The 25,711-nt window shown below is 43.9% G+C and overlaps 1 protein-coding gene across 2 annotated transcripts in view; it reads left to right on the forward strand.

Moving 5' to 3' along the window:
* The first annotated feature begins 9,652 nt into the window (after positions 1-9,652).
* The window catches only part of NAPB (NSF attachment protein beta), a 33,739-nt gene continuing 17,680 nt past the window's right edge, over positions 9,653-25,711 (forward strand). The window contains exons 1-3 of one of the 2 annotated variants that reach the window (XM_038394002.2): positions 9,653-9,809; positions 21,412-21,491; positions 24,922-25,038. In XM_038394002.2, the coding sequence (XP_038249930.1) occupies positions 9,712-9,809; positions 21,412-21,491; positions 24,922-25,038 (295 nt within the window). In that variant the 5' untranslated portion in view covers positions 9,653-9,711. Of the gene's footprint in view, positions 9,810-21,411; positions 21,492-24,921; positions 25,039-25,711 lie in introns of those variants that run through there. The other variant, XM_043512135.1, reaches the window with a different exon arrangement.

Raw genomic sequence — 25,711 nt, forward strand, 5'->3', positions numbered from 1 at the left:
CATATGTGGGATGCTGTGGACACACACAGAATGTGTCAGAAAAGAGACTACACCAGCTATAAAAATAGCCTCGACAGACACGCAACTTCAAGAAGTTCTAAGCTACATTAGGGCTGCTGGCCCAAGTATCTAAAGGACACTAAACGAGTGACAAGAGACTATTTTGTGGTATGTGGACAATTAAACGAGTCAAATGACCTCATGATTAAAGTCAATTGCATCGTAATTCCAAATGAAATGAAAGGAAAAAATACAAAACCTCATCCATGAAGGACATCAGGGAGTAACTAAATGCCATGAATTGGTCAACCAGGTAGTATGGTAGCTGGGTATCAGCAAAGACATAAATAATAAAGTATCTGCATATGAACATTACAGAACTAACAGACCAACACAGGGAACCTTTAATAACAACACCTCTACCAGACACCTTGGAAGAGACTAGCTGCAGATTTATGTGAGTTCAGAAGACATCATTACCTGGTTGTAGTGGATTATTTTCCCAGTTATATAGAAAAAATGTACTTGAAAGACATAACATGCTGCAGTGTTATTGAGAAACTGAAGTGCGCTTTTGCTCATTTCAGTGTTCTAGAACAGCGGTTCTCAAACTGTGGGTTGAGAGGCCAAAGTGGGTCGCGACCCCATTTTAATAGGGTTGCCAGGGCTGGCTTAGACTTGCTGGGGCTCGTGGCTGAAGCCCGAGCCCCACTGCCCAGGGCAGAAGCCGAAGCCTGAGGGATTTAAGCCCTGGGCAGCAGGGCTTAGGTTACAAGTCACCTGGCTGGGGCTGAAGCATTTGGGCTTTGACTTTGACCCCTTCCCCGCCCAGGGCAGTGGGGCTTTGGCTTTGGCTCCCCCACCCCAAGGCAGTGGGAATCAGGTGGTCTCAGGCTTCAGTCCCCACTCCTGGGGTCATGTTGTAATTTTCGTTGTCAGAAGAGGGTCAGGATTCAATGAAGTTTGAGAACCCCTGTTCTAGCACAACTAGTGACAGACAACAGACCACAGTTTACTGCAGCAGTAATTTAAGTAATTCTGAATGAACTATGAATTTGATCATATTATTAGCAGCCCATATTACTCACAAGTGAATGGAGAAGCTGAGAGAGTTGTACAGATAGCCAAGAAAATCCTGCAGCAGGACGATCCATTCCTTGCTCATCTGAGTTACAGATCAACACCAATAGCAGCTACTGGATATAGTCCAGCACAACTCCTCATGGGAAGACAACTTAGGACTGCTGTTTTGACTTTAGAAAAAAATCCAAAGTGGCCAGACATGAAGAGTGTAGCTCTATCAAATCAAAAGGCAAAAAAGCTTACATACACATTTACAACAGACAACACTCAGAGAACTGTCAAGTCTAGAACCTGATGACCTTGTTTGTGTCAAGCTGGATGGAGAAAAAGGATGGACAGGTCCAGCTGTCGTAAAGAAAAAAGAATTCATTGCCCACATCATGTGTGATCGAGACTAACAGTGGAGAGTTCAATGGAAACCATCAACATCTACAGTTTGTTCCTCAAAAGAACAATTTACAGAGCAAACTCTACAGATGACAGATGCAGAACAAAAAAGGGACTCAAAGATTCCAAACCAGCCACAGCTGGTCATTGCAACTAATGGTCAGCCAGATGCCCAAGTTGTTATGCATTCAGGTCATGTAATTAGAAAGCCAGTATGATTCAGAGACACTTAACAGACTGATGCGTACTGAACTTGAAAGATGTCATGATAGTGTAAATTTTGCATATGGTAGGAATGTAGAGCTTAAAAGGAGAGATGTAATGGAACGCTAAACTTTATTATACAGTTCAGCCATTAGGTGGCACTGTGTTTAACACACCTTATTTAAGTTAACCTCAACCACACCTGGCAGAACATTAAAGGATCTTATCTTGAACACATCTGGTGTGTATTTTTCTGAGAAGGAGGCTTTCTAGCCAATTCACATCTATACAAAAGCCTGATCCGCTAGAAGCAGCCCTGCAACCTCCTGTGTACAAGAAATATATGAGAGGGAGCTCATGTTTCATTGGTGATCCACTCTGACTTCTAAATCCTTTTCAGAGTCACTTCTTTCCAGGATATAGGCCATCATTCATAGAATCATAGAATCATAGAATATCAGGGTTGGAAGGGACCCCAGAAGGTCATCTAGTCCAACCCCCTGCTCAAAGCAGGACCAAGTCCCAGTTAAATCATCCCAGCTAGGGCTTTGTCAAGCCTGACCTTAAAAACCTCTAAGGAAGGAGATTCTACCACCTCCCTAGGTAACGCATTCCAGTGTTTCACCACCCTCTTAGTGAAAAAGTTTTTCCTAATATCCAATCTAAACCTCCCCCATTGCAACTTGAGACCATTACTCCTCGTTCTGTCATCTGCTACCATTGAGAACAGTCTAGAGCCATCCTCTTTGAAACCCCCTTTCAGGTAGTTGAAAGCAGCTATCAAATCCCCCCTCATTCTTCTCTTCTGCAGACTAAACAATCCCAGCTCCCTTAGCCTCTCCTCATAAGTCATGTGCTCTAGACCCCTAATCATTTTCGTTGCCCTTCGTTGTACTCTTTCCAATTTATCCACATCCTTCCTGTAGTGTGGGGCCCAAAACTGGACACAGTACTCCAGATGAGGCCTCACCAGTGTCGAATAGAGGGGAACGATCACGTCCCTCGATCTGCTCGCTATGCCCCTACTTATACAACCCAAAATGCCATTGGCCTTCTTGGCAACAAGGGCACACTGCTGACTCATATCCAGCTTCTCGTCCACTGTCACCCCTAGGTCCTTTTCCGCAGAACTGCTGCCGAGCCATTCGGTCCCTAGTCTGTAGCGGTGCATTGGATTCTTCCATCCTAAGTGCAGGACCCTGCATTTATCCTTATTGAACCTCATTAGATTTCTTTTGGCCCAATCCTCCAATTTGTCTAGGTCCTTCTGTATCCTATCCCTCCCCTCCAGCGTATCTACCACTCCTCCCAGTTTGGTATCATCCGCAAATTTGCTGAGAGTGCAATCCACACCATCCTCCAGATCATTTATGAAGATATTGAACAAAACGGGCCCCAGGACCGACCCCTGGGGCACTCCACTTGACACCGGCTGCCAACTAGACATGGAGCCATTGATCACTACCCGTTGAGCCCGACAATCTAGCCAGCTTTCTACCCACCTTATAGTGCATTCATCCAGCCCATACTTCCTTAACTTGCTGACAAGAATGCTGTGGGAGACCGTGTCAAAAGCTTTGCTAAAGTCAAGAAACAATACATCCACTGCTTTCCCTTCATCCACAGAACCAGTAATCTCATCATAAAAGGCGATTAGATTAGTCAGGCATGACCTTCCCTTGGTGAATCCATGCTGACTGTTCCTGATCACTTTCCTCTCCTCTAAGTGCTTCAGGATTGATTCTTTGAGGACCTGCTCCATGATTTTTCCAGGGACTGAGGTGAGGCTGACCGGCCTGTAGTTCCCAGGATCCTCCTTCTTCCCTTTTTTAAAGATGGGCACTACATTAGCCTTTTTCCAGTCATCCGGGACTTCCCCCGTTCGCCACGAGTTTTCAAAGATAATGGCCAAGGGCTCTGCAATCACAGCCGCCAATTCCTTCAGCACTCTCGGATGCAATTCGTCCGGCCCCATGGACTTGTGCACGTCCAGCTTTTCTAAATAGTCCCTAACCACCTCTATCTCTACAGAGGGCTGGCCATCTCTTCCCCATTTTGTGTTGCCCAGCACAGCAGTCTGGGAGCTGACCTTGTTAGTGAAAACAGAGGCAAAAAAAGCATTGAGTACATTAGCTTTTTCCACATCCTCTGTCACTAGCTTGCCTCCCTCATTCAGTAAGGGGCCCACACTTTCCTTGGCTTTCTTCTTGTTGCCAACATACCTGAAGAAACCCTTCTTGTTACTCTTGACATCTCTTGCTAGCTGCAGCTCCAGGTGCGATTTGGCCCTCCTGATATCTTTCCTACATGCCCGAGCAATATTTTTATACTCTTCCCTGGTCATATGTCCAACCTTCCACTTCTTGTAAGCTTCTTTTTTATGTTTAAGATCCGCTAGGATTTCACCATTAAGCCAAGCTGGTCGCCTGCCATATTTACTATTCTTTCGACTCATCGGGATGGTTTGTCCCTGTAACCTCAACAGGGATTCCTTGAAATACAGCCAGCTCTCCTGGACTCCCTTCCCTTTCATGTTAGTCCCCCAGGGGATCCTGGCCATCTGTTCCCTGAGGGAGTCAAAGTCTGCTTTCCTGAAGTCCAGGGTCCGTATCCTGCTGCTTACCTTTCTTCCCTGCGTCAGGATCCTGAACTCAACCAACTCATGGTCACTGCCTCCCAGATTCCCATCCACTTTTGCTTCCCCCACTAATTCTACCCGGTTTGTGAGCAGCAGGTCAAGAAAAGCGCTCCCCCTAGTTGGCTCCCCTAGCACTTGCACCAGGAAATTGTCCCCTACGCTTTCCAAAAACTTCCTGGATTGTCTATGCACCGCTGTATTGCTCTCCCAGCAGATATCAGGAAAATTAAAGTCACCCATGAGAATCAGGGCATGCGATCTAGTAGCTTCCGTGAGTTGCCGGATTGCATTCTGTTGGTATGACATCTATTCTCCTTACTTAAATGTCTGAACTTGTATGTGGCTATATTAGAAAGCATTTTATTTTACCTAATTGTTCAGCTATAGGACACAGCCGAATTAGCCAGTGGAGTTCAAATATTCCATCCATCACAAGTCTTCAGCTTTTCTTTAATTTAATTTACATGATTTTCAACTACTGTTGGCAATGAGAATTGCTGTAAATGTCTCTCAAACTTGGTATGATTCCAACATTTTTCAGGTCACGTTCTAAATAATCCTTCAGGGTTGCATTGTCAAGGGATTTTAGTGGAAGATTTGCTGCACAGAAAGCCTGAGTAAGCTTAAAAAGCTCCGTCCATCTCTGAAGTTGCTCATTGTTGTCACTTCAAGCTTTTCCAACAGAGTTTTCTGCACTTTTTGTTCTCTTCCCTTTTCAGATTTCAAAACCTCTGCTTTTGGCTTGTGGGATGCTGTCTCTGTAAGCTTGCCTTACGACTGTAATCTACCGGTACTGTACATTGCATGTTGAGCAAAATAATAAACCTCCAGTTTCATGGAAGATGTTGTGAATGCTGCCCCCTTGTGCCTGATATTTTACTCATCATCCTAGTTGTACACACAGGATAGGTCTACACTGCAATTAAAAACTTGCGACTGACCCATGCCAGGTGACTTGGTCTTGCGGGGCTTGGGCGAAGGGGCTGTTTAATTGCGATGTGGTTGTTTGCGCTCAGGCTGAACCCTCAGCTCTAGGACCCTGAGGGGTGGGTGAGTCCCAGAGCTAAGGCTGCAGTCAGGAACTTTACATTGCAATTAAACAGCCCCTGAGTCCCTTGAGCCCAAGTCAGCTGGAATGGGCCAACCACCGGTATCTAATTTCAGTTCAGATATACCCTTAATGCAACAATTAAGGGTTAGGTCCCATGCTATGTATTGCTATGAACTATGTCGTTCAGAATGATTTAATTCATTAGAGATGTATGCAGTTGCATTTAGCATTATCATAAATTATAGAAAGTAGGCAAGTGAAAGCCCTCTTCCAAATGCAAAATTGCTTGTTTCACATGTGAAGACATTTGAAAATGGTTATGGAAAAATACAGTACAGCCAGCTAATCCCAATTTATTTTTCTTGTAAAACCATGTTCTTCCATAGATATGTCTCTTAATACCTTTACTGTATAACTTTACTAAGTGTTGATTGCAGGTATTGCACGACAACAGGACATTGTAGGGTGAAAGCCTAAAACTAGATCTGGTTGGAAAATGCAGTTTCAGTTCTGTGGGAAATTCTGACATTATGAAGTTTGTTTTTGTTCAAAATGTCAAAATTTTCCACAAAATGTAAATTTCAAAAAATGTTGATTCGGAAACACTGAAAAGCTTTGTTTCAATACTGTCAAATTGTTTCACTTTGATAAGATAAAAACATTTCATTTTGATAGTGTCAAAACATTATAATAAATATAATATTAAATATCACACACACAGTGACAGTGTCACACTGTCACCATCTCTCACTTGCACACACTGACAAAAATCACACACTGACACCATTTTGCGTGCGCACACACGGACATCATAATCACACACACTCACTCTGACACCATCAGTACAGACACAATTACACACACACACACTGACAGTATCACACAGCGATATAATCACACACACACACACTGACAATATCACACGGGGATATAATCACACACACACGCACACACTGAGTATCACACAGCGATATAATCACACACACACACACTGACAGTATCACACAGGAATATAAACACACACACACACACTGACAATATCACACAGGGATATAATCACACACACACACCCTGACAGTATCTCACAGCGATACAATCACACACACACCCCCTGACAGTATCACACAGGGATACAATCACATACACACACACACTGACAGTATCACACAGGAATATAAACACACACACACACACTGACAATATCACACAGGGATATAATCACACACACACACCCTGACAGTATCTCACAGCGATACAATCACACACACACACCCCCTGACAGTATCACACAGGGATACAATCACATACACACACACACTGACAGTATCACACAGGAATATAAACACACACACACACTGACAATATCACACAGGGATATAATCACACACACACACCCTGACAGTATCTCACAGCGATACAATCACACACACACCCCCTGACAGTATCACACAGCGATACAATCACACACACACACAGAGTATCACACAGCGATACAATCACACACACACACACTGACAGTATCACACAGCGATACAATCGCACACACACACAGAGTATCACACAGCGATACAATCACACACACACACTGACAGTATCACACAGCGATACAATTGCACACACACACAGAGTATCACACAGCGATACAATCACACACACACACACTGACAGTATCACACAGCGATACAATCGCACACACACACAGAGTATCACACAGCGATACAATCACACACACACACTGACAGTATCACACAGCGATACAATCACACACACACAGAGTATCACACAGCGATACAATCACACACACACACACTGACAGTATCACACAGCGATACAATTGCACACACACACAGAGTATCACACAGCGATACAATCACACACACACACACACTGACAGTATCACACAGCGATACAATCACACACCCCCTGACAGTATCACACAGCGATACAATCACACACACACATCCCCTGACAGTATCACACAGCGATACAATCACACACACACACAGAGTATCACACAGCGATACAATCACACACACACACACACACACACACACTGACAGTATCACACAGCGATACAATCACAAACACACACAGAGTATCACACAGCGATACAATCACACACACACACACTGACAGTATCACACAGCGATACAATCGCACACACACACAGAGTATCACACAGCGATACAATCACACACACACACTGACAGTATCACACAGCGATACAATCACACACACACACAGAGTATCACACAGCGATACAATCACACACACACACACTGACAGTATCACACAGCGATACAATTGCACACACACACACACTGACAGTATCACACAGCGATACAATCACACACCCCCTGACAGTATCACACAGCGATACAATCACACACACACATCCCCTGACAGTATCACACAGCGATACAATCACACACACACACAGAGTATCACACAGCGATACAATCACACACACACACCCCCTGACAGTATCACACAGCGATACAATCACACACACACACAGAGTATCACACAGTGATACAATCACTCACACACCCCGACAGTATCACACAGGAATATAAACACACACACACCCTGACAGTATCACACAGCGATACAATCGCACACACACACAGAGTATCACACAGCGATACAATCGCACACACACACACTGACAGTATCACACAGCGATACAATCACACACACACACAGAGTATCACACAGTGATACAATCGCACACACACACCCCCTGACAGTATCACACAGCGATACAATCGCACACACACACAGAGTATCACACAGCGATACAATCGCACGCACACACACACACACACACACTGACAGTATCACACAGCGATACAATCACACACACACACAGAGTATCACACAGTGATACAATCGCACACACACACCCCCTGACAGTATCACACAGCGATACAATCGCACACACACACAGAGTATCACACAGCGATACAATCACACACACACAGAGTATCACACAGCGATACAATCACACACACACCCCCTGACAGTATCACACAGCGATACAATCACACACACACACACACACAGAGTATCACACAGCGATACAATCGCACACACCCCCCCTGACAGTATCACACAGTGATACAATCGCACACACACACAGAGTATCACACAGCGATACAATCACACACACACCCCCTGACAGTATCACACAGCGATACAATCACACACACACAGAGTATCACACAGCGATACAATCACACACACCCCCCCTGACAGTATCACACAGCGATACAATCGCACACACACACAGAGTATCACACAGTGATACAATCACACACACACACACACAGAGTATCACACAGCGATACAATCGCACACACACACAGAGTATCACACAGTGATACAATCACACACACACACACAGAGTATCACACAGCGATACAATCACACACACACACTGACAGTATCACACGGCGATACAATCGCACACACACACAGAGTATCACACAGCGATACAATCACACACACACCCCCTGACAGTATCACACAGCGATACAATCACACACACACAGAGTATCACACAGCGATACAATCACACACACCCCCCCTGACAGTATCACACAGCGATACAATCGCACACACACACAGAGTATCACACAGTGATACAATCACACACACACACACACAGAGTATCACACAGCGATACAATCGCACACACACACAGAGTATCACACAGTGATACAATCACACACACACACACAGAGTATCACACAGCGATACAATCACACACACACACTGACAGTATCACACGGCGATACAATCGCACACACACACAGAGTATCACACAGCGATACAATCACACACACACCCCCTGACAGTATCACACAGCGATACAATCACACACACACACAGAGTATCACACAGTGATACAATCACACACACACACCCTGACAGTATCACACAGCGATACAATCACACACACACCCCCTGACAGTATCACACAGCGATACAATCACACACACACACACACAGAGTATCACACAGCGATACAATCGCACCCCCCCCCCCCCCTGACAGTATCACACGGCGATACAATCCCCCCCCGGAGACAATCACACCCTGACACCATGACACACGGACCGTCCCCTACCCGCGGCCATGCGCACGGGCGGGTGTCACACGTGCACGCACACTGACCCCCCCGCCCGCCCCGTGACAGTATCGCTCACACTCAGCCCCGCCCCCGCCGCAGCCTCCGCTCCCCCCGACGGCATCTCCCGACCCCGCTCGGCTCGGCTCGGCTCGGCTCGGCCTCCCCTCCCCCGGCGGGCGGGGCGGGCCCGCGCATCCCCTCAGAGCCGCCGCCATGGCCAGCAGCGGCAAGGAGCGCGAGGCCGTACAGCTCGTGGCCGAGGCCGGGAAGCGGGTCAAGTCCTCGCACTCCTTCCTCGGGGGGCTCTTCGGGTGAGCGGGGGGCGCTCTCGGGCCGGCCGGCCCGCGGGGGGGGGCTCTGAGGGGGGCGCTTGGACGTGCGGGCGGGTGACAGGCGTGATCCCTAGGCTCGTCTTGTTCGTGCACAGACAGTAGCGAGGCATATGACTCGCGTGTGTGTGAGAGATGCACAATATTGGCGTGCACACCCCACACGCCTCACTCACAATCGGCTGCATTGGTGCCTTCCGAGAGCTGCCTCTCTAGTAACTCTGTACCCTATTTCCCTGTGCACCCTGGTGATTCACGAGCGGCTGCATTCGTGCCACCCCGTTCCTGTGTGCACCCTGGTAATTCACAGTCGGCTTTATTCCTGCCACCCTACAGGTATTCAGCTATGACATAAGGATGCCCATGCTGTCCTGACACAGATGGTACGCAGGAAAATCCCTCTACTTCCCTCCCAGGCCTGCCAGCGGGAAAAAAGCTTCCTTCTCTCTGCTGTGTTGCTACTAGGAGGGAAGGGGAAGAGAACAAAACGTTGCCTTTAGCTCGTTGTTCCCTGGCTGTATCCGTATAATTTCCCCCCCCCCCCCCCCCGTCGCCTATATGTTGTTATGCTTCGTAGGGATGCAAAAGTTCCAGTGCTTTGTAACTGATGACCGTATGTGTCAAAGCCGGGGGTGGAATGGGATCGCTGAGCGCTCTGCAGTGATTAAAGCTTTTGATGGGTGAGATGGGGTTGTGGGGAAACATCCTGCATGTACCCCGTTTTCTTTCAAAGTTGTTGCTTAACAGACATCATTTATGTTAAGGAACCACCATAGTGATTAGTTGCTTCTGAAGGAAGTAGCATTTTTAGCCCGTAATCCAGGTTCCTGTGCAACGAGGAGTCTTGCTTTTGATAATTCTCTAGTGGCTTTGGAGGTGGCTGCTCTGCGTTATTGGAGCTTTACCATGGAGAATGATGATTTCTCCTCTTCTGCCCCTCTAATATCATCATCTGATCTGTCACACAGCAGCTAATCCATCGTTACAGTCCTAATAATAATCCCTGACTTTTAGCCAGTGTTTTAAAGATATTTTATGTGTGTCTGTCAATTTTCTAATCTCTTTCCTTTCTGGAGAGACATAATCTGATGCTGAAATTGACATATTTCTAGCATAAAGGTTGCTAAGGTTTGTAAACAGTATTGATCAGAAGATCAGTTAATTACCTAGCGTGTATCTAATCCCATTAGGCTGTTAGTTGAAGCCTGTGATTCTGGTATCCTTCCTACAGACGGCTAAGGGGATTGGAACCACATTGTTGCTACTGCTATGACGGAGGTTTCTTTAATGTTATGAAGCGAGTCTGTTATTTAGGAAACAAGAAATTGAAAGTTAATTTCCCTCTTTCATAGAGGAAAAATGTTCTCTGCTGTGAGCAGTGGGGAAGGCCTGCTAGTAGGTTGGAACAAAAATAATGCTTCACTTGATTACATCCATACAAAAATGCTAATCCCCTAAATTAAATATAATTTCTTCTGCGCTGAGCAAGATTTAACTCTTCATGTGTTTAGTCTGAGATCATGGTACAAGGCAAGGCCTTTAGTGAGTTTTTTGCCTGTTTGCTTTAATAAATTATTTTATGGGCTGCATTAGTCAAATGCAGTAACCTACTTTTAAATTAACATGTACATTGATTCCACCAGCTTGAATCTTGCCTTTGTAAGGGCTAGTTTATATGCAGAGTTGCACCGGTTAAATTTAAGGTGTGATTTCTATACTGATTTTTATTAACCCTGGTGCAAAAAGAGCTTAATTTGATTTAGCTTAATTTCGTTAGGAACAGGTTGAAGCTAAACTGAAATAAGTAGCTCTTAAACCAAAATAAGAATGTCCAAACAGGGCTTTGCACCATTTTACTAAATCAGCTTAACTAAACTGCTGAAAGTTTGTATGTAGACAAGGCCTAAGCATTTGTTCATTTGGCCTCTCAATAAAGCAAATTTCATGAGAGGAATTTTACTCAAGATTTGAAGTTTAAATATTGTGTATGTCTGTTTTTCATCAGACTAACAGAGTAAAGTCCAGACCAGTAACATATATACTTGGTGCTTTAAAAGGGCCAGTCTCACAAAGCTTGCAATAGTTATGAGCCAGATCAGCTGGGAGGAAGAATTTAATCAGAAAAATGTGAATGATAATTGGGAATTGTTCAAGAACTCTTCACTAGGTGCTCCAAAAGCCACAATTGAGGAAGAAAGTTGTATTGGTTAAAAAACTGACCTGGTTTAGAGGGTAAGTGAATGCTGCAGTATATAGCAAGTGGAAGGAAGGGGAAGCTGATAATAATGAATATAAATCTGAACCTAGGAATTGTAGAAAATTGGTAAAGGAAGCAAAGGGATTCAAGAAGAAATCTGTGGCATCAGAGTTAAGGACAATAAGGAGGAGGTTTTTCTAAGTCTGTTAAGAACAAAACAAATTCTAACCGTGGCATTGGTCCATTACTAGTTGGAAATGGTAGAAATACAAGTAATTTAAAGCGGAAATGGTACAAGTTTTCAGTAAATATTTCTGTTCTGTATTTGGGGAGTAAAACAAATAATGAAGTCCTATTATATGATGTTGATAACACTTTTTCCATTCCTCTAGTATCTCAGGAGGGTGTTAAACAACAACTACTAAACTCCGACATTTTAAAATCAACAGGTCCAGATAACTTGGGTCCAAGAGTTTTAAAAGATCTTGCTGGACCATTAATGTGAGGCATGATTCAGGACTATGTTTACTTGATCATACCTCAGCACAAAGGGCTGGACTTGATGACTTCTCAGTGTCCCTTCCAGCTCTAAATTTCCATGAGTCCCTTACTTATACATGTAGTTCCCATTTCCTTTAGCAGGCGTACTTGTGTGCATAAGGGAAGGCAGGATTAGGCCCTAAAAAGGCAATTGCACTGGAGAAAGAATACTGCTCCACAAAGACTTCCAATTTTCCTTTAAATTTTCCGGGCTACCCCTTAAATAACTTTTATTTTTTAGAAACCCTTTCTTGCAGTTTATAAATAACTGAAATGCAATTAAAACAAGTGGGGTGGCAGGGAGAAAAGTGAGAGGAAAGGAGGAAGAAAGGATAGAAAAACAGGGATATTGCTGCAGACAGTATAAGGGACAGGTAAAAATGCTTAGTTCTCAAGGAGCCCAAAAGTTTAAAAAACAAAAACAAACAAACAAAAAACTTACTTGTGGATGCACGCAGCAGTATACAGAGTCATTTAAAAAAATTAAAATATAGATGAAGTTTTAAGCCAAAGTATCTGGTAAGATCAACAAACACCGATTCAACAAGGCCAGAAGGGACCAATGTGATCATCTAATCTTGTCTCCTGTATAACACAGGCCTTTAGAACTTCCCCAGAATAATTCCTAGAGAAGATCTTTCTTTAAAAAAAAAAAAAAAAAAAAAAAATCCAGTTTCGATTTAAAAATTGTTCATGATAGAGAATCCACCATGACCCCTGCTCAGTTGTCCCCAGTGGTTAATTCCTCTCACTGTTAAAAATGTATGCCATATTTGTATTCTGCATTTGTCTAGTTTCAACTTCCCACCATTGGATCATGTTGTACCTTTCTCGGCTAGACTGAAGAGCCAATGTCAAATATCTGTTCCCCATATAGGTATTTATAGACTGTGATCAAGTCATCCCTTAACCTTCTCTTTCTTAAACTAAACAGATTGAGGTCCTTAAGTCTATCACTATAAGGCATGTTTTCTAATCTTTTAATCATTCTCATGGCTCTTCTCTGAATCTTCTCTAATTTATTAACTTCCTACTTGAACTGTGGCACCAGAACTGGACACACTATTCCAGCAGCAGTCACATCAGTGCCAAATGCAGAGGCAAAATAACTTCTTTACGACACTCAAGATTTGCTGTTTGTGCACCGAACGATCGCATTAGCCCTTTTGGCCATAGCGTTGCACTGGGAGCTCATGGTCAGCGATTTATCCACCATGACCCCAAAATCTTTTTCAGAATCACTGCTTCCATGGATTACTCCGGGCTGATTTCTGCACCAAAAAATTAAAAATATTCTGCAAAAATCTGCTATTTTATTTCTCAAAATAACACAACATAGTCACACCAGTTTCAGTTATTCTGGTAATTTATTTCAAAATACCTGTCAGCAAGTATGTCTGTAACAATACAGACAACAAAAAAGATTCAGGAAATGTTTTTTGGCGGATTTCTTACTAGGCATATTAATATAGAACTCTGAGTAATAATTCATTTAAACTATGATACAGAAAAAGTACTTTCCGCACCCACTCAGAAGAAGTACAAAGGCTTGGGGGAGTCAGGAGTAAAGGAGGAGCTAAGGGAGATGGAAGTAATTACTAGGAAGGAGCCTGGGTATGAACTTGGAGGGTTGTTGGGTGTGGCTGGGAAAAATGTGGAACAGGTTTTTTGGGTGGGTGAGGAGGGATTGTTAGGGAGCCTCACCCATCCAGACCCTGGCTGACCCCTAGTCCTCTCCCATTCAGTCAGGCATATCTACCTCCATCCCCATGTGTCTCTGTACCCCCATGTGTCCTTGCACCCCCTGACCCCATGTGTCCCTCCTTCCCCACTCATACAACAACTTCTCTCATCCTCATGTGGCCCTACGCCCCCACTCAGCCACCCCCATGTGGCCCTGCACCCCCTCCTCCTGTCCCCATGAGTCCCTGCACCCTATCAGGCAGCCCCTCCCCCATTCGCCTCTGCACCTCCTCCCCCTGCCCCCATCTTAATGACTGGAGGATCTTGCTTCATTACGTGTCTCTAGTGAACCACAACCGCTTTCCGTGTTGTTTATTTTTCACTTTTAATCCTTCTACAGTAAGTGTTTAAGAAGCAAAAGACTTGATGATGAAATCCTGGCCCCATTGAAGTCAATGACAGTTTTAAGCCCAGTGTGTTTAAGGTTTATAAAGAGGAAAATACTCCACGGTAGCTTATGGGGCCATAAAACACTAATTTATATTTGTATTATTCAAATTGAGAATCTAGCCAGAGTGAACAAAGAGTAGAAATAGGAATTAGTATTAACTAATGGCATGACATTTTCATTCAAGATGGTCGCCTTTCATCCAACTTTTTTCTTATCGAGCTAGCATGCTAAAAACAACAATGTAACTGTAACACGGGCAACGGCAAGTGGTGGCCTGGCCTAGCTGCCCCGATTACATACACATGGAGCCTTGTAATCGTGTCAGCTTGTCTGGGCTACCACTTGCTGCTGCTTATGCTACTGCAGCTACAGTACTATTTATTGTGTGCTAGTGTGAGTGTGTCTACTCGAGCTGGGAACCACACATCCAGTTCCAAGTGTAGATGTAGCCATAGTTACAGTCCTATATGAGTGAAGATGACACAGCTCGCTACACATACAGAGGTGTTGACTCCATGGGTGCTCCGGGCCTGGAGCACCCACAGGGAAAAAATAGTGGGTGCTCAGCACCCACTGGCAGCCCTGTGGGTCAGCATCGCCCCCCTCCCCCAGCTCCTCCCGCCCGCCGTGGCCCTGCCGATCGGCTCTTCCCCCCAGCCCAGAGCCTCCTGCCTGCCACAATCAGCTGTTCCACAGCATGCCGGAGGCACTGGGGGGAGGCGGAGGAGCAGGGGCAGGAAAGGGCAAGGGGAGGAGGCGGAAAGAGGTGGAGTGGGACTGGAAAGGAGCAGGGTGGTGGCTTGGAGGAGGGGGAAGGGAAAGTGGAAGGGGTGTGGGCAGGGCCTGGGGCAGAGTGGAGGTGGGGTGGGGATTGGGGGGGTGTGGTGGTGGAGTGGGGCGGGGCCTGGGGCAGAGTAGGGGTCAAGCACCCCCCGGGATCTGAGTAAGCTGGTGCCTATGTACACATTTATACATAAAGTTAGCATAAATCAATATAAAACTCTTTTTCTATTAAACAGTTATTCTTTAAAAAGCACAGTTATATGTATTTTACATAAAACTTGTACTGCCAATTAAAAACATGGATTTACTGATGATATCCCTGAAAGAAAATATTGAGATTCGGAAATTAAGATTAAAAAAGTCCATGAGTCAGAGTGAATATTTTTATGATGAAATATGCATTATTTATACTTGATGAGAATAATATGCATGTGTGTATTATGTGGGCAGTGTAAGAATTATGATATCTTTATTCATTTCCTTGTTTTTAAGTGCTTAAGTTTCACAAATAATGTAGTAGGTAATTACAATATTGTCACTTAGGAACGTAAATGGTTTAATTTTTTTTTTTTTTTTTAAGTTTTGGTAATTATTTTGCTGCATCATTTCTACCACTTCTTGTCAACTGTTGAGAATAGCCCACTTCCACCTTAATTGAATTGGCTTGTTAGCACTGACCCCCCTACTTGGTAAGGCAATTCCCATCTTTTCATATGCTGTGTATTTATACCTCTTTTTACTGTATTTTCCACTCCATGCATCTGGGTTTTAGCCCATGAAAGCTTATGCCCAAATAAATTTGTTAGTCTCTAAGGTGGCACAAGGGCTCCTCGTTGTTTTTGCTGATACAGACTAACACAGCTACCACTCTGAAACCTTTCTGCTCATGTTGCTCAATGCCTACAGGTATTTGTCCAAGCAAGGCTAATTTTTTTTCCATCACTCTTCTCCTGCAACTCCATTGAGTTAAGGAAGAACTTGGCCCATATTAAATAGGAAAAGTTCTCCTGCAATAGACATTTTGGTCCAAATTATTTTCTTTATTCCGGATTTACATGCGTTGTTTTCACACAATCACCATTGTCTTCACAGGACTTATTATAGAGGGAATGGGTAGCCACCTCTATATTTAGCTTTTCAGGATTTGCACTGGTGCAGTTGAGAAAAGAATATAAGCCTTTGTGTTTCTTTCTGTTAAGCCTTTTCAACATATCAGTGTTGTCTACACAGAGATGACAATTTATGTTTAGATGTTGTCATTGTAATAAAAATACTGCAAACTAATCATGGAGTAGAAAAGAGAATGCCAAAGATATGGCTTATCAGAAATTGAGTGTTTGTTAACTAGTTGGACGTGTCTGTTTAATAATAGCATGCACTTACAAAGAGGTTTTATTCTTTGAGATAGTAAGGTTCACATATCTGCTAATGAGGCTTCAGCTTTCCTGTAGCTTTGGGGGAAGAATTCAGACACAAATTTTTCCTTTTCTCCAGCATAGTAAAGTCCTGTAGATAGGTAGGGAGTGAAAACAATTTAGTCTAACATATAACTGAGATTGAAATGGTTATACATACAGACCACTTCCTGATTTACTAAGTCACTGTAGCTTGCAAAGTTATCCTCCTGAAACAGTGCCCAAAGAGGCTTGCACGTAATTTCTGAAGTATCCCGTGAGGGAATGCATGGAGAACCAGAGGGCCACCTTGAAGATATTTTTCTTAAGTGTATGGTTTAAGGGTAAGCATGTGTACGTTTTCCTCTACTTAAGTATGCATATGCATTTTACAAATGGGTAAACTGAGACAAAGTCACTTGTGTGACTTCATCCAGGAGGTGACGCTGAGTCAATGGCATAGCTGGAGATAGAGGTCACAATTCCACAAGGTACATAAGACCATATCTAATTTTAAGCATGTGAGTTGCCCTGTTGAAGCTTAATTTGGGACCTGAAGTCTTGGCTCACAGTCCTCTAAACCAATGTCCCTTAAATTGTCCTTAGAATTTAGAAAACCATAATCTACTTCCAGTCTTTACCCAAAGCTCACATTGGTGTTTGACGGGTCTGGCTGTTAGTGTTAGCAAAGTAAAAGATAATACTGAAAACAATTGGTGTAATGATACTGGAAAAACTAACACTTTTTATTTAATTATGGCTTGTGCTACAATAGCTACACCAGTGAAGTGTACTTCAGACCTGTGTTTATTTTCTATTTGTTTACTCATAATTTTTGAGTTCACAGGAGACCAGGTTAAAGGGGCATCTTAAGCATTCAATGTCAGATAGCTGCATAAAGAAAAGGAGTACTTGTGGCACCTCAGAGACTAACAAATTTATTTGAGCATAAGCTTTCGTGAGCTACAGCTCACTTCATCAGAGCTACATTAATAATTAGCAGGCTTCACAGCATAAAACACTTACCGGGATAAGCACTACTAGAACATTGATTCCACGGTTTGGAACGTCAATTAGTACTTTGGCTTGCTTGGATTCTTTCCTTGGAGTATCTTATGTGTTTCACAGTTGCCAATTTGAGTGGGAGTTAGATTGAGTTTCACTTTTAGGGTTTATATTTCAGAGCTTGGTCTTCTGTGCGGGTGCAGAACTTCTTCAGTTTGGGATTTTTTTCTTTCCCTCTTATTCCACACCTAAAGTTAGAACAGGCGAATGTCCTCAACACACTGAGAAAAAGACTAGAATTCTCCTCCATACAATATGTCTGACAAGATTCTCTATAAAATGTAGTGCACCATGACCAGTCAGTTATAAAATGTGATTCTAAATGAGGTTGTAGCAGTTCTTGGATGCTTTGGGAAGCTCTTTGTAACTTTAGTGCTTATAAGTAATTACGGGCTCAGTTTTGTAGGGATAAAGAAGAGTGTTGTGAGAGAGTGGTGCTGAGCGGTAGGTAGTGCTGCTGATCAGAGTGCTTTGTTAATCACTCTCCAGTAAGAGAAAGTAGCTGAGGGGGATCTGCAGTCTGGTGAGCCTACAAGAACATTTGCAGTCACTGGATTGTGCTTTAAACACCGAATCCTGGCTTTACCTCTGACCTTTCTTCCCACCCTCCCAATCCTCATCCCATCACGCCTACTTCCTCTCTTCTTCTATTCAGCAGGGCTGTGTGCAGTGCAAGGCATACTGAAAGCAGCCTTTCTGCAGAGGTGCTGTGCAGATGGTGAGTGCTGGGCATTAACACTTCCTGCAGTGCTCATCAGCCTACAGGATCAACCTCGGGAAGGACGCTAAAGTTGTGTCTATCCAGCCCAAGTAGACAGACTTGCATTTGCAGGGCGTGAGTTAGCATGCTTAAAGTAGCAGTGTGGATGTTGTGGCACAGAGCTGGAGCTTGGGATCTCAAGATGACAGGGTTGGCTGGGCTTGAGACCCTGAGCTGCAACAGCCATTCTATGACTTTTAGTATGCTAGCTCGAGCCCCACTATTCCAAATCTGTCTGCCTGGCCTGGGGGGCTCGCTCCTAGCTGCAGTGTAGCTATTCCCTAAATTACAGTCCTGCAGCTTCCCAGCCTGTCATTCACCTAGGATTTTACAGCGGGAGAGCAGATGAATTGGACTAGTATGCAGATAAGTAACTGTAGCTGTTTCTTTATGAAAGGGTATGAATTTCCTAATATTAAATGTCTTAGGCATGCAATACTCTTTGAGATTTTGGCATCTTGCAAAGGTAGATTTCTATTTATTGTGTTTGTGTTTTCTATTTATTAGTGTCTTAAGTTGTTTCTCAATGAATGGACATCAAAATTACTCCATTTAAGTGGTCCTCTGGTCATTATAGTGCAGTCTATCTCCCTACCTAATTTTGTGGTCCCTATCATTATCATATCTGGATTTTATTCTCACAACTCACCTGTGAGGTAGGACAACATTATTCAGTTTTTCAGATGAAGGAATGGAGGGGGCAGACTAGATTAAATGGCTTGCTCAAGGCTGCATGAATTTTGCAGGTAAGGGTGCAAGAACAACACATCTTGTCTTGCCTTTTCAGAAATCTGTTTTCATCTACTCTATAGCGCCATGAAGCAGGACCAGATGCATTAGTGCTGGAACTAGAGGTGTGGGGGGTGCTGCAGCAGCCCCTGACTTAAAGTGATTTCCATTATATATGGGGTTTATTGTTTGGTTCAATGGCTCTCAGCACCCCCACTATAAAAATTGTTCCAGCACCCCTGACCAGATGAGATTTATTTCCCCTCTTCTAGGAAAATCCGGGTTAGTTTGCCTCATGCCAGTTTCAGCCTGTGAATCTTCCCAACCTTGCCCATTAGGTAGTCACTTTCACCTGTGCAAAGTAGTTATTAAATATTTTCATTCTGATCTGAAGCCGTCCCTCCTCTCTCCCACACACACCATGCCTCTTGCGCTGTCCCTGCTGTCCTGAATTACAGAGCATAGGCAAATCTTTATATTTTGGGGGTTCACTCCAAAATTCTTTTATCTTTTCCTTTCTCCCTTCTTTTAAGGCCTTTATCTTAGAAACATCAGGCCTTTCAAGGGTTCCTGGCTTCACCGCGTGCAGCAGCTCCCTTCCTAGCCAAAGCCCCAAGATGGCAGAGAACCCTAAAGGAAGGCTAAAGCCAGAAGATGCTTCCTCTGTTCAATTTCTCCCCAGTCCTGCTTAGAGAGGAAATTTCGCAGCTTCTGTTCTAAGAATAGTGTCTCTCCCCCTGGACAAAGGCATCGACTTGGCTACCTCAGCTCCTCTGGCAGTAGCGTTCAGTACAGCTACAAACAGCACAGCTTCCCCTGTGTTCCTAACAGAGCAGCTCCAGAGGGGAGTAGACAGAATTCAGTTCCGGTGCAAGACTCCCGCAGGGCCCAGAGGCTGGTTCCAGCCTCCAGCCAGGCCTTTACCACTGGTTCCAGCAATCCCTCCAGCCTTGACCACACACTCTGGGCCCAGGGTCACCTCTTCAACCAGTCCCTACGGCTTTGAATTGTTGTCCTTATTCCTTGTACAGTAGACCCTCAGAGTTACGAACTGATCGGTGAACCACACACCGCATTTGGAACCAGAAGTATGTAATCAGGCAGCAGCAGACACCTCAAAAGCAAATACAGTACAGTGTTAAATGTAAACTACTAAAAAAAATAAAAATAAAAATAGAAAGCAGAATTTTTCTTCTGCATCGTAAATTTTCAAAGTTGTATTAAGTCAATGTTCAGGTGTAAACTTTTGAAAGAACCACCAGAACGCTTTGTTCCAAGTTACAAACATTTCAGAGTTATAACCAACCTCCTTTCCTGAGGTGTTTGTAACTCTGAGGTTCTACTGTATATTGTTGATAAACAAGATTAATAAACAGTAGTGACTTTGACCTCATGCTGTTTTCTCTTTGGAATGAAAACTTCCAGTATGTTGTTGTTGTTGATTACAACTAGGCCAATGTTGGTGAGGAAAAAAGTCTGCAAACATTTGCTTGAATTTAAACAGACTAAGGCCCAGGAATGGGAATTAGGTGCCTAAATACTTTCTGAGAACCTGGGCCTGTTTTGGACCTTTCTGGTACTGCTTCATGTTCCCTTGCCAGGAACATCCTAGTAATCCAGATTTTATTCACACCAGTCCTTGAGGAAGGAAAATCGGAAGCTCTTACACTTGAGTGTTTGTGTTAGAAATGGTACTTTTTATAGGGGTTGGAACTTTGCATGACAACAGGGGAACAGACTTCCCAAAACCCTAACACAGTGGCAATTAAATGAACGAAACAAGGATCTGACCAGACTGTGCGTATAACCAATGGGATGAGCTGCCCATTTAGGTAACAAAGTTTGGAAGGACCAGGTTATCGGAACAAACCAGAACACAAAATTCAAAACTCTGTTCTTGGGTTTTAGCCCACCCCCAAATGACTATATTTCATTGCAGTGCAAATAGTATTTGAGTGACTTGCACTTTTTTTTTTCTCTAGAGGAAATTCAAAGGTAGAAGAAGCCTGTGAAATGTACACCAGGGCTGCAAACTTGTTCAAGATTGCCAAAAACTGGAATGGTAAGTAGTTTGTTTCATTTGTAAGGTTGATTGTAAGAAAGGCTTAAAGCTTGAGATTCGTCTTGGAGATAAAGACCATACACCAATTATACAGATACATTCCTAACTGTAAGAACAGTAGGACAATGGAACAGACTGCCTTGGGAGGTTGTGAAAGCCCCTTCACTGGAGGTTTTCAAAAGGAGGCTGGATGGCCATCTGTCTTGGGTGATTTAGATGCTACAAATCCTGCATCTTGACTGGGGGTTAGATTAGATAACCCTTGTGGTCCCTTTTAACCCAATGGTTCTATGATTCTACATGCAAGCAAACAAATTAAAGCCTTGGTAGGGGGAAAAAAAAAATCTGTGTATCACGGAGAGCGAGGGGCAACCTTTGTTTTTTTACACCTCCACTTGTGCTTTTTATCTTGCATATTTTGGGTGGGGAGAGAAATGTCATAAATTACCCAGAGCCAGAAAAATTAGGAAAAATTTAAGAAAGGAAACCTTTATACCCAGCTGAATGCTTGCATAATTGGTTAAGAACATTTCTAATAGCTTAGTGACCTGTAAATGCTCAAGCGTCCTGTTGCAAATTATCAAAGTATAGTTCCACTTGGTAGGGTGTTTCCATGGGAATAGTGACTATGGAAATACAATTTCTGTATACCATCAAACCCCCATAGTTTTCTCTGGAATGAATTAAATGTTGGGAGTGGGGAAAGGGAGGTGACCGAAATACTTACAATGTATTGTTAACTAGCCTGTGTCCAAGTTCACATTATGATTTTAAATTAATTAAAGCTAGTTGCCTACAAAGAAGTTGCTTAAGAAGTGCTTCCCTGCGCTATTTGATTTGCTTTTAAGGCTTGTAAAACACACTCTTCCTGAGGCCAGAAACTTGAAAGTTATCTAATATTCTGAATGAGCTATAAATCGGAGGTACACAAGGAGAATAGCTGTTCCCTGCTATGCTGAGGGGAAGTGGTAGCACTGTAAAAGTGGAATAGTTATTGCTAGCTCTGTGTTTGAAATGCTGTGCCATATTTGGTGGCTGTGGGAAACATTGATGCAAATATAAATTTCCCAAGATAAATGTGAACATCCTATGCATGGAATAATCGTGGGATTTGAGACACTGGTATCTCTTCAGCCTTTCACAAAAAAGGGATGAAAACTCTGTTCACAAGGGACAAAAAATCACCAGTTTTTCTTTAACAAATGGGAGATGAGGAACTGAAAAAATTGTTTACTTCTTCCCGAATTTTTTATCTGCATCTCTCTCTAAATCATGTGTGGATGTGCCATCAGCATACGGGTTAAGGGGGAGACTTTCAAAACAAAAATGAGGTGCACAATTCCCAGTGAAAGTCAGTGGGAGTAGTGCGCCTAGCTGTCCCTTGTGTTTTTGTCAGTCTCCTGCCAAATGCACATACACTACTGAGTAGCACACTCTAAATGTGTGAATTGGTCAGTATTAGTATAGGGTAGAAATAGTAACAGAAACATAGTCCTGGGGGAATTTTGTGCCACTGCGCATGCGAAGAATTTATGTCCCCCATAGAAAAATGACTTTCTGATGGGGAGGCAAAGGGAAGCCACAAGATCGGTCATGCGACCCTCCCCAGCTGTATGTTTTGGATGCCCAGGGCAGCTGGCGGAGAGGTAAATCACTGTGAGGCAGGAGGTGGGACTGGGGAAGACCCAGCTGGTGACTCCTACCCTGCGCTGGACTCAGCTGCTAGTCCCGGCTGGGCTGGGAAGGACAGGACTTCCTCTTCCTTTGGACGGCATCCGGGGCCCAGTCAGACCCACCCTCAGATTTCTCCATCAGCTGCAGGAAGTGCTGCGAACTCCAACCCCAGCCCACTGCTGTTTCCTGCACATATTGCTCCTCAGCTTCAGGGGGAGGGATCCCTGTACAGGGAGCTGCTCCCCCATCCGCCCAACCCCCGTGCATCCAGACCCCCACTCCAAGCCTCACCCCTTCACACTCAGAACCCCCCCAATGAGTCCCACTCCCCCTGCACCTGGACCACCCTGACAAGCCACCCACGCCTGGATCCCCACCTCACTGAGCCCAACTCCCCCAGCATCTGGACTCCCCACTAAGCCCCCCACACCTAGACCCCCTGCCCAGCTTTATCCCCCACCACACCCAGACCCGCCTGCTAAGCCCCAACCACCTTCACGTGGACCCCCCTCTAGAGTCCCATTACCATTGCATCCAAAGCCCCCCAACAAGCTCCTGGGCATCCGGATCCCCCACTAGGCCACCCGCACCCAGATTGCCCCACACAGAACCCTCTCAACCCACACCTCGATTCTGCCCACACAGAGCCCCTCCACACTTGGATCCAGCCTTGCTGAGCCTGCCTGCTCACACCTGGTGCACCTGACACGGAGGGGCAGGGCCCAGGGGTGTTTCTGGGGCAGGCCCGGTCCTTGCACTGTGTCAACGTTGGGTGCAGCCTCACCGCTGAGGCCAGGTCCCAAGGGAGGAGCTGCACAGTGATCTCCCACATCTGTGCAGCCAGTGGCCTGTGTTCCCTAATGCCATGCTGGAGCCGCCACATTTATTTGACAAATAAAATTTGCAGAATTTTAAAATATTGCATGCAGAATTTAATTTTTTTGGCGCAGAATTTTTAATTTTTTTGGCGCAGAATGCCTTCAGGAGTAAGAAAGTGATTTTATTGCTTCATTTGCCATCAAGTTACAGGAACTAAAAATTTCAAAAAGAGAGCGGTCTCAGCCTCCCTTTTCTCAGGTGCAATTTCCAGCTGCAGTTTGACACCCACAGAATTAATTGCATAACAGGTCAAAGTACATCTATATGATCCACCTCTGACTACCTGATTGCACCTACAAATCTGGTAGAGGTGAAGTATTCAGAGTTGAACACACCATCCAATTTCAGACATAAAAATGAGGGTACAGATTTTGCATATGCAAATTGCACCTGCAAAAAGAAAGTGTCTCTTTGAAAATGTGACCTTAAATTTTCAGTGGGCCTCCTACACTGCATGTTCCTCTTTCTGTGCATGGAAGAAAACATTTGTGTGAGCAAATGGGGTAGTTTTATGGATGATGACCTGATTTTTGCATACAAATACAGAGTTTTGTTTGTGCATCAGGGTGCATAGTCAAAAAATTATAATTTTTTAGGTCCATTGAAATTTGGCCATATGTGTTCTTAATACCATGATTTTGCACACTTAAGGATAGCAGTTCTCCACAAATCACAAGCACATGTATCTAAGAGCATGATTCGGTCACTGGAATTCATGTGCCTTTTCTTCCACTTGCATAGTTGCCATATCTATTAAAGTTCTTCAGGTAGTGGAAAGCAGTATGTGCTCATCTTTTTACTGTAGGCATGTCCATAAATTCATGCTTATTAAATGAGACTGGAAATGTACATCTTTTTTGTTGTATTTCTTTCCTAGCTGCAGGAAATGCATTTTGTCAGGCAGCCAAACTCCATATGCAACTACAGAGTAAACATGATGCAGCCATCGGTTTTGTGGATGCTGGGAATGCTTACAAAAAGGCAGATCCACAAGGTAAGGCAAATGAAATACTGTACAAGAATATACAAATCCTGTTAATAGTGTAGTAACTGGCAGACTGGCTTCCTTTTGTAAGCCAGGTATTTGATTTAAGATCTTCAGTTAGTGTTCTATAAAGTACTTTAAGTATGGCCTTGGAGTGTGAGCATTTCATAGAGAGGCAAGAAATAGTTTGCTTAAGGCCTGTTTCCTCATTCATGTTCTGCAACTAATGCTTAATTTATCATGTCTGTACTGGGTTGAAGCAATCTGAATAAATTTTTTCATGAGCCTTTTGAAATAAGATTGGTCATAATAGGTCTGGTTTTACCCATTTGTGTGTGTTGAGATTTACAGGTCTAAAGAAGTAGTTCTTTGTTTCTGTCGATGTCAATCTGTGAACCAGATTGTGTTCTGTTTGTACCTGTATACATCTGGAGTGAATCCAATAGCTTCAACAGAATTACTCTGGATTTACCCTGGTGTAACTGAGAGCAGAATTTGGACCCTTGTCTGTTTCTGAGCCTGTAGGATTTAGAATTATGGTAGATGACATGAAGGATGCTTTATATTAAGTAACAATGACCCCTCTGACTTCCTATGAAAACATCATTGACAGATTCAAGTAAGGAGACTTGTTCAGCTTTCCCACTGAGATGTCTGGACTTTTCAGGGGAGGGAGGGTGAA

This window comes from Dermochelys coriacea, chromosome 3 (assembly GCF_009764565.3).
Source record: "Dermochelys coriacea isolate rDerCor1 chromosome 3, rDerCor1.pri.v4, whole genome shotgun sequence".
In the NCBI taxonomy this organism is placed as follows: Eukaryota; Metazoa; Chordata; order Testudines; family Dermochelyidae; genus Dermochelys; species Dermochelys coriacea.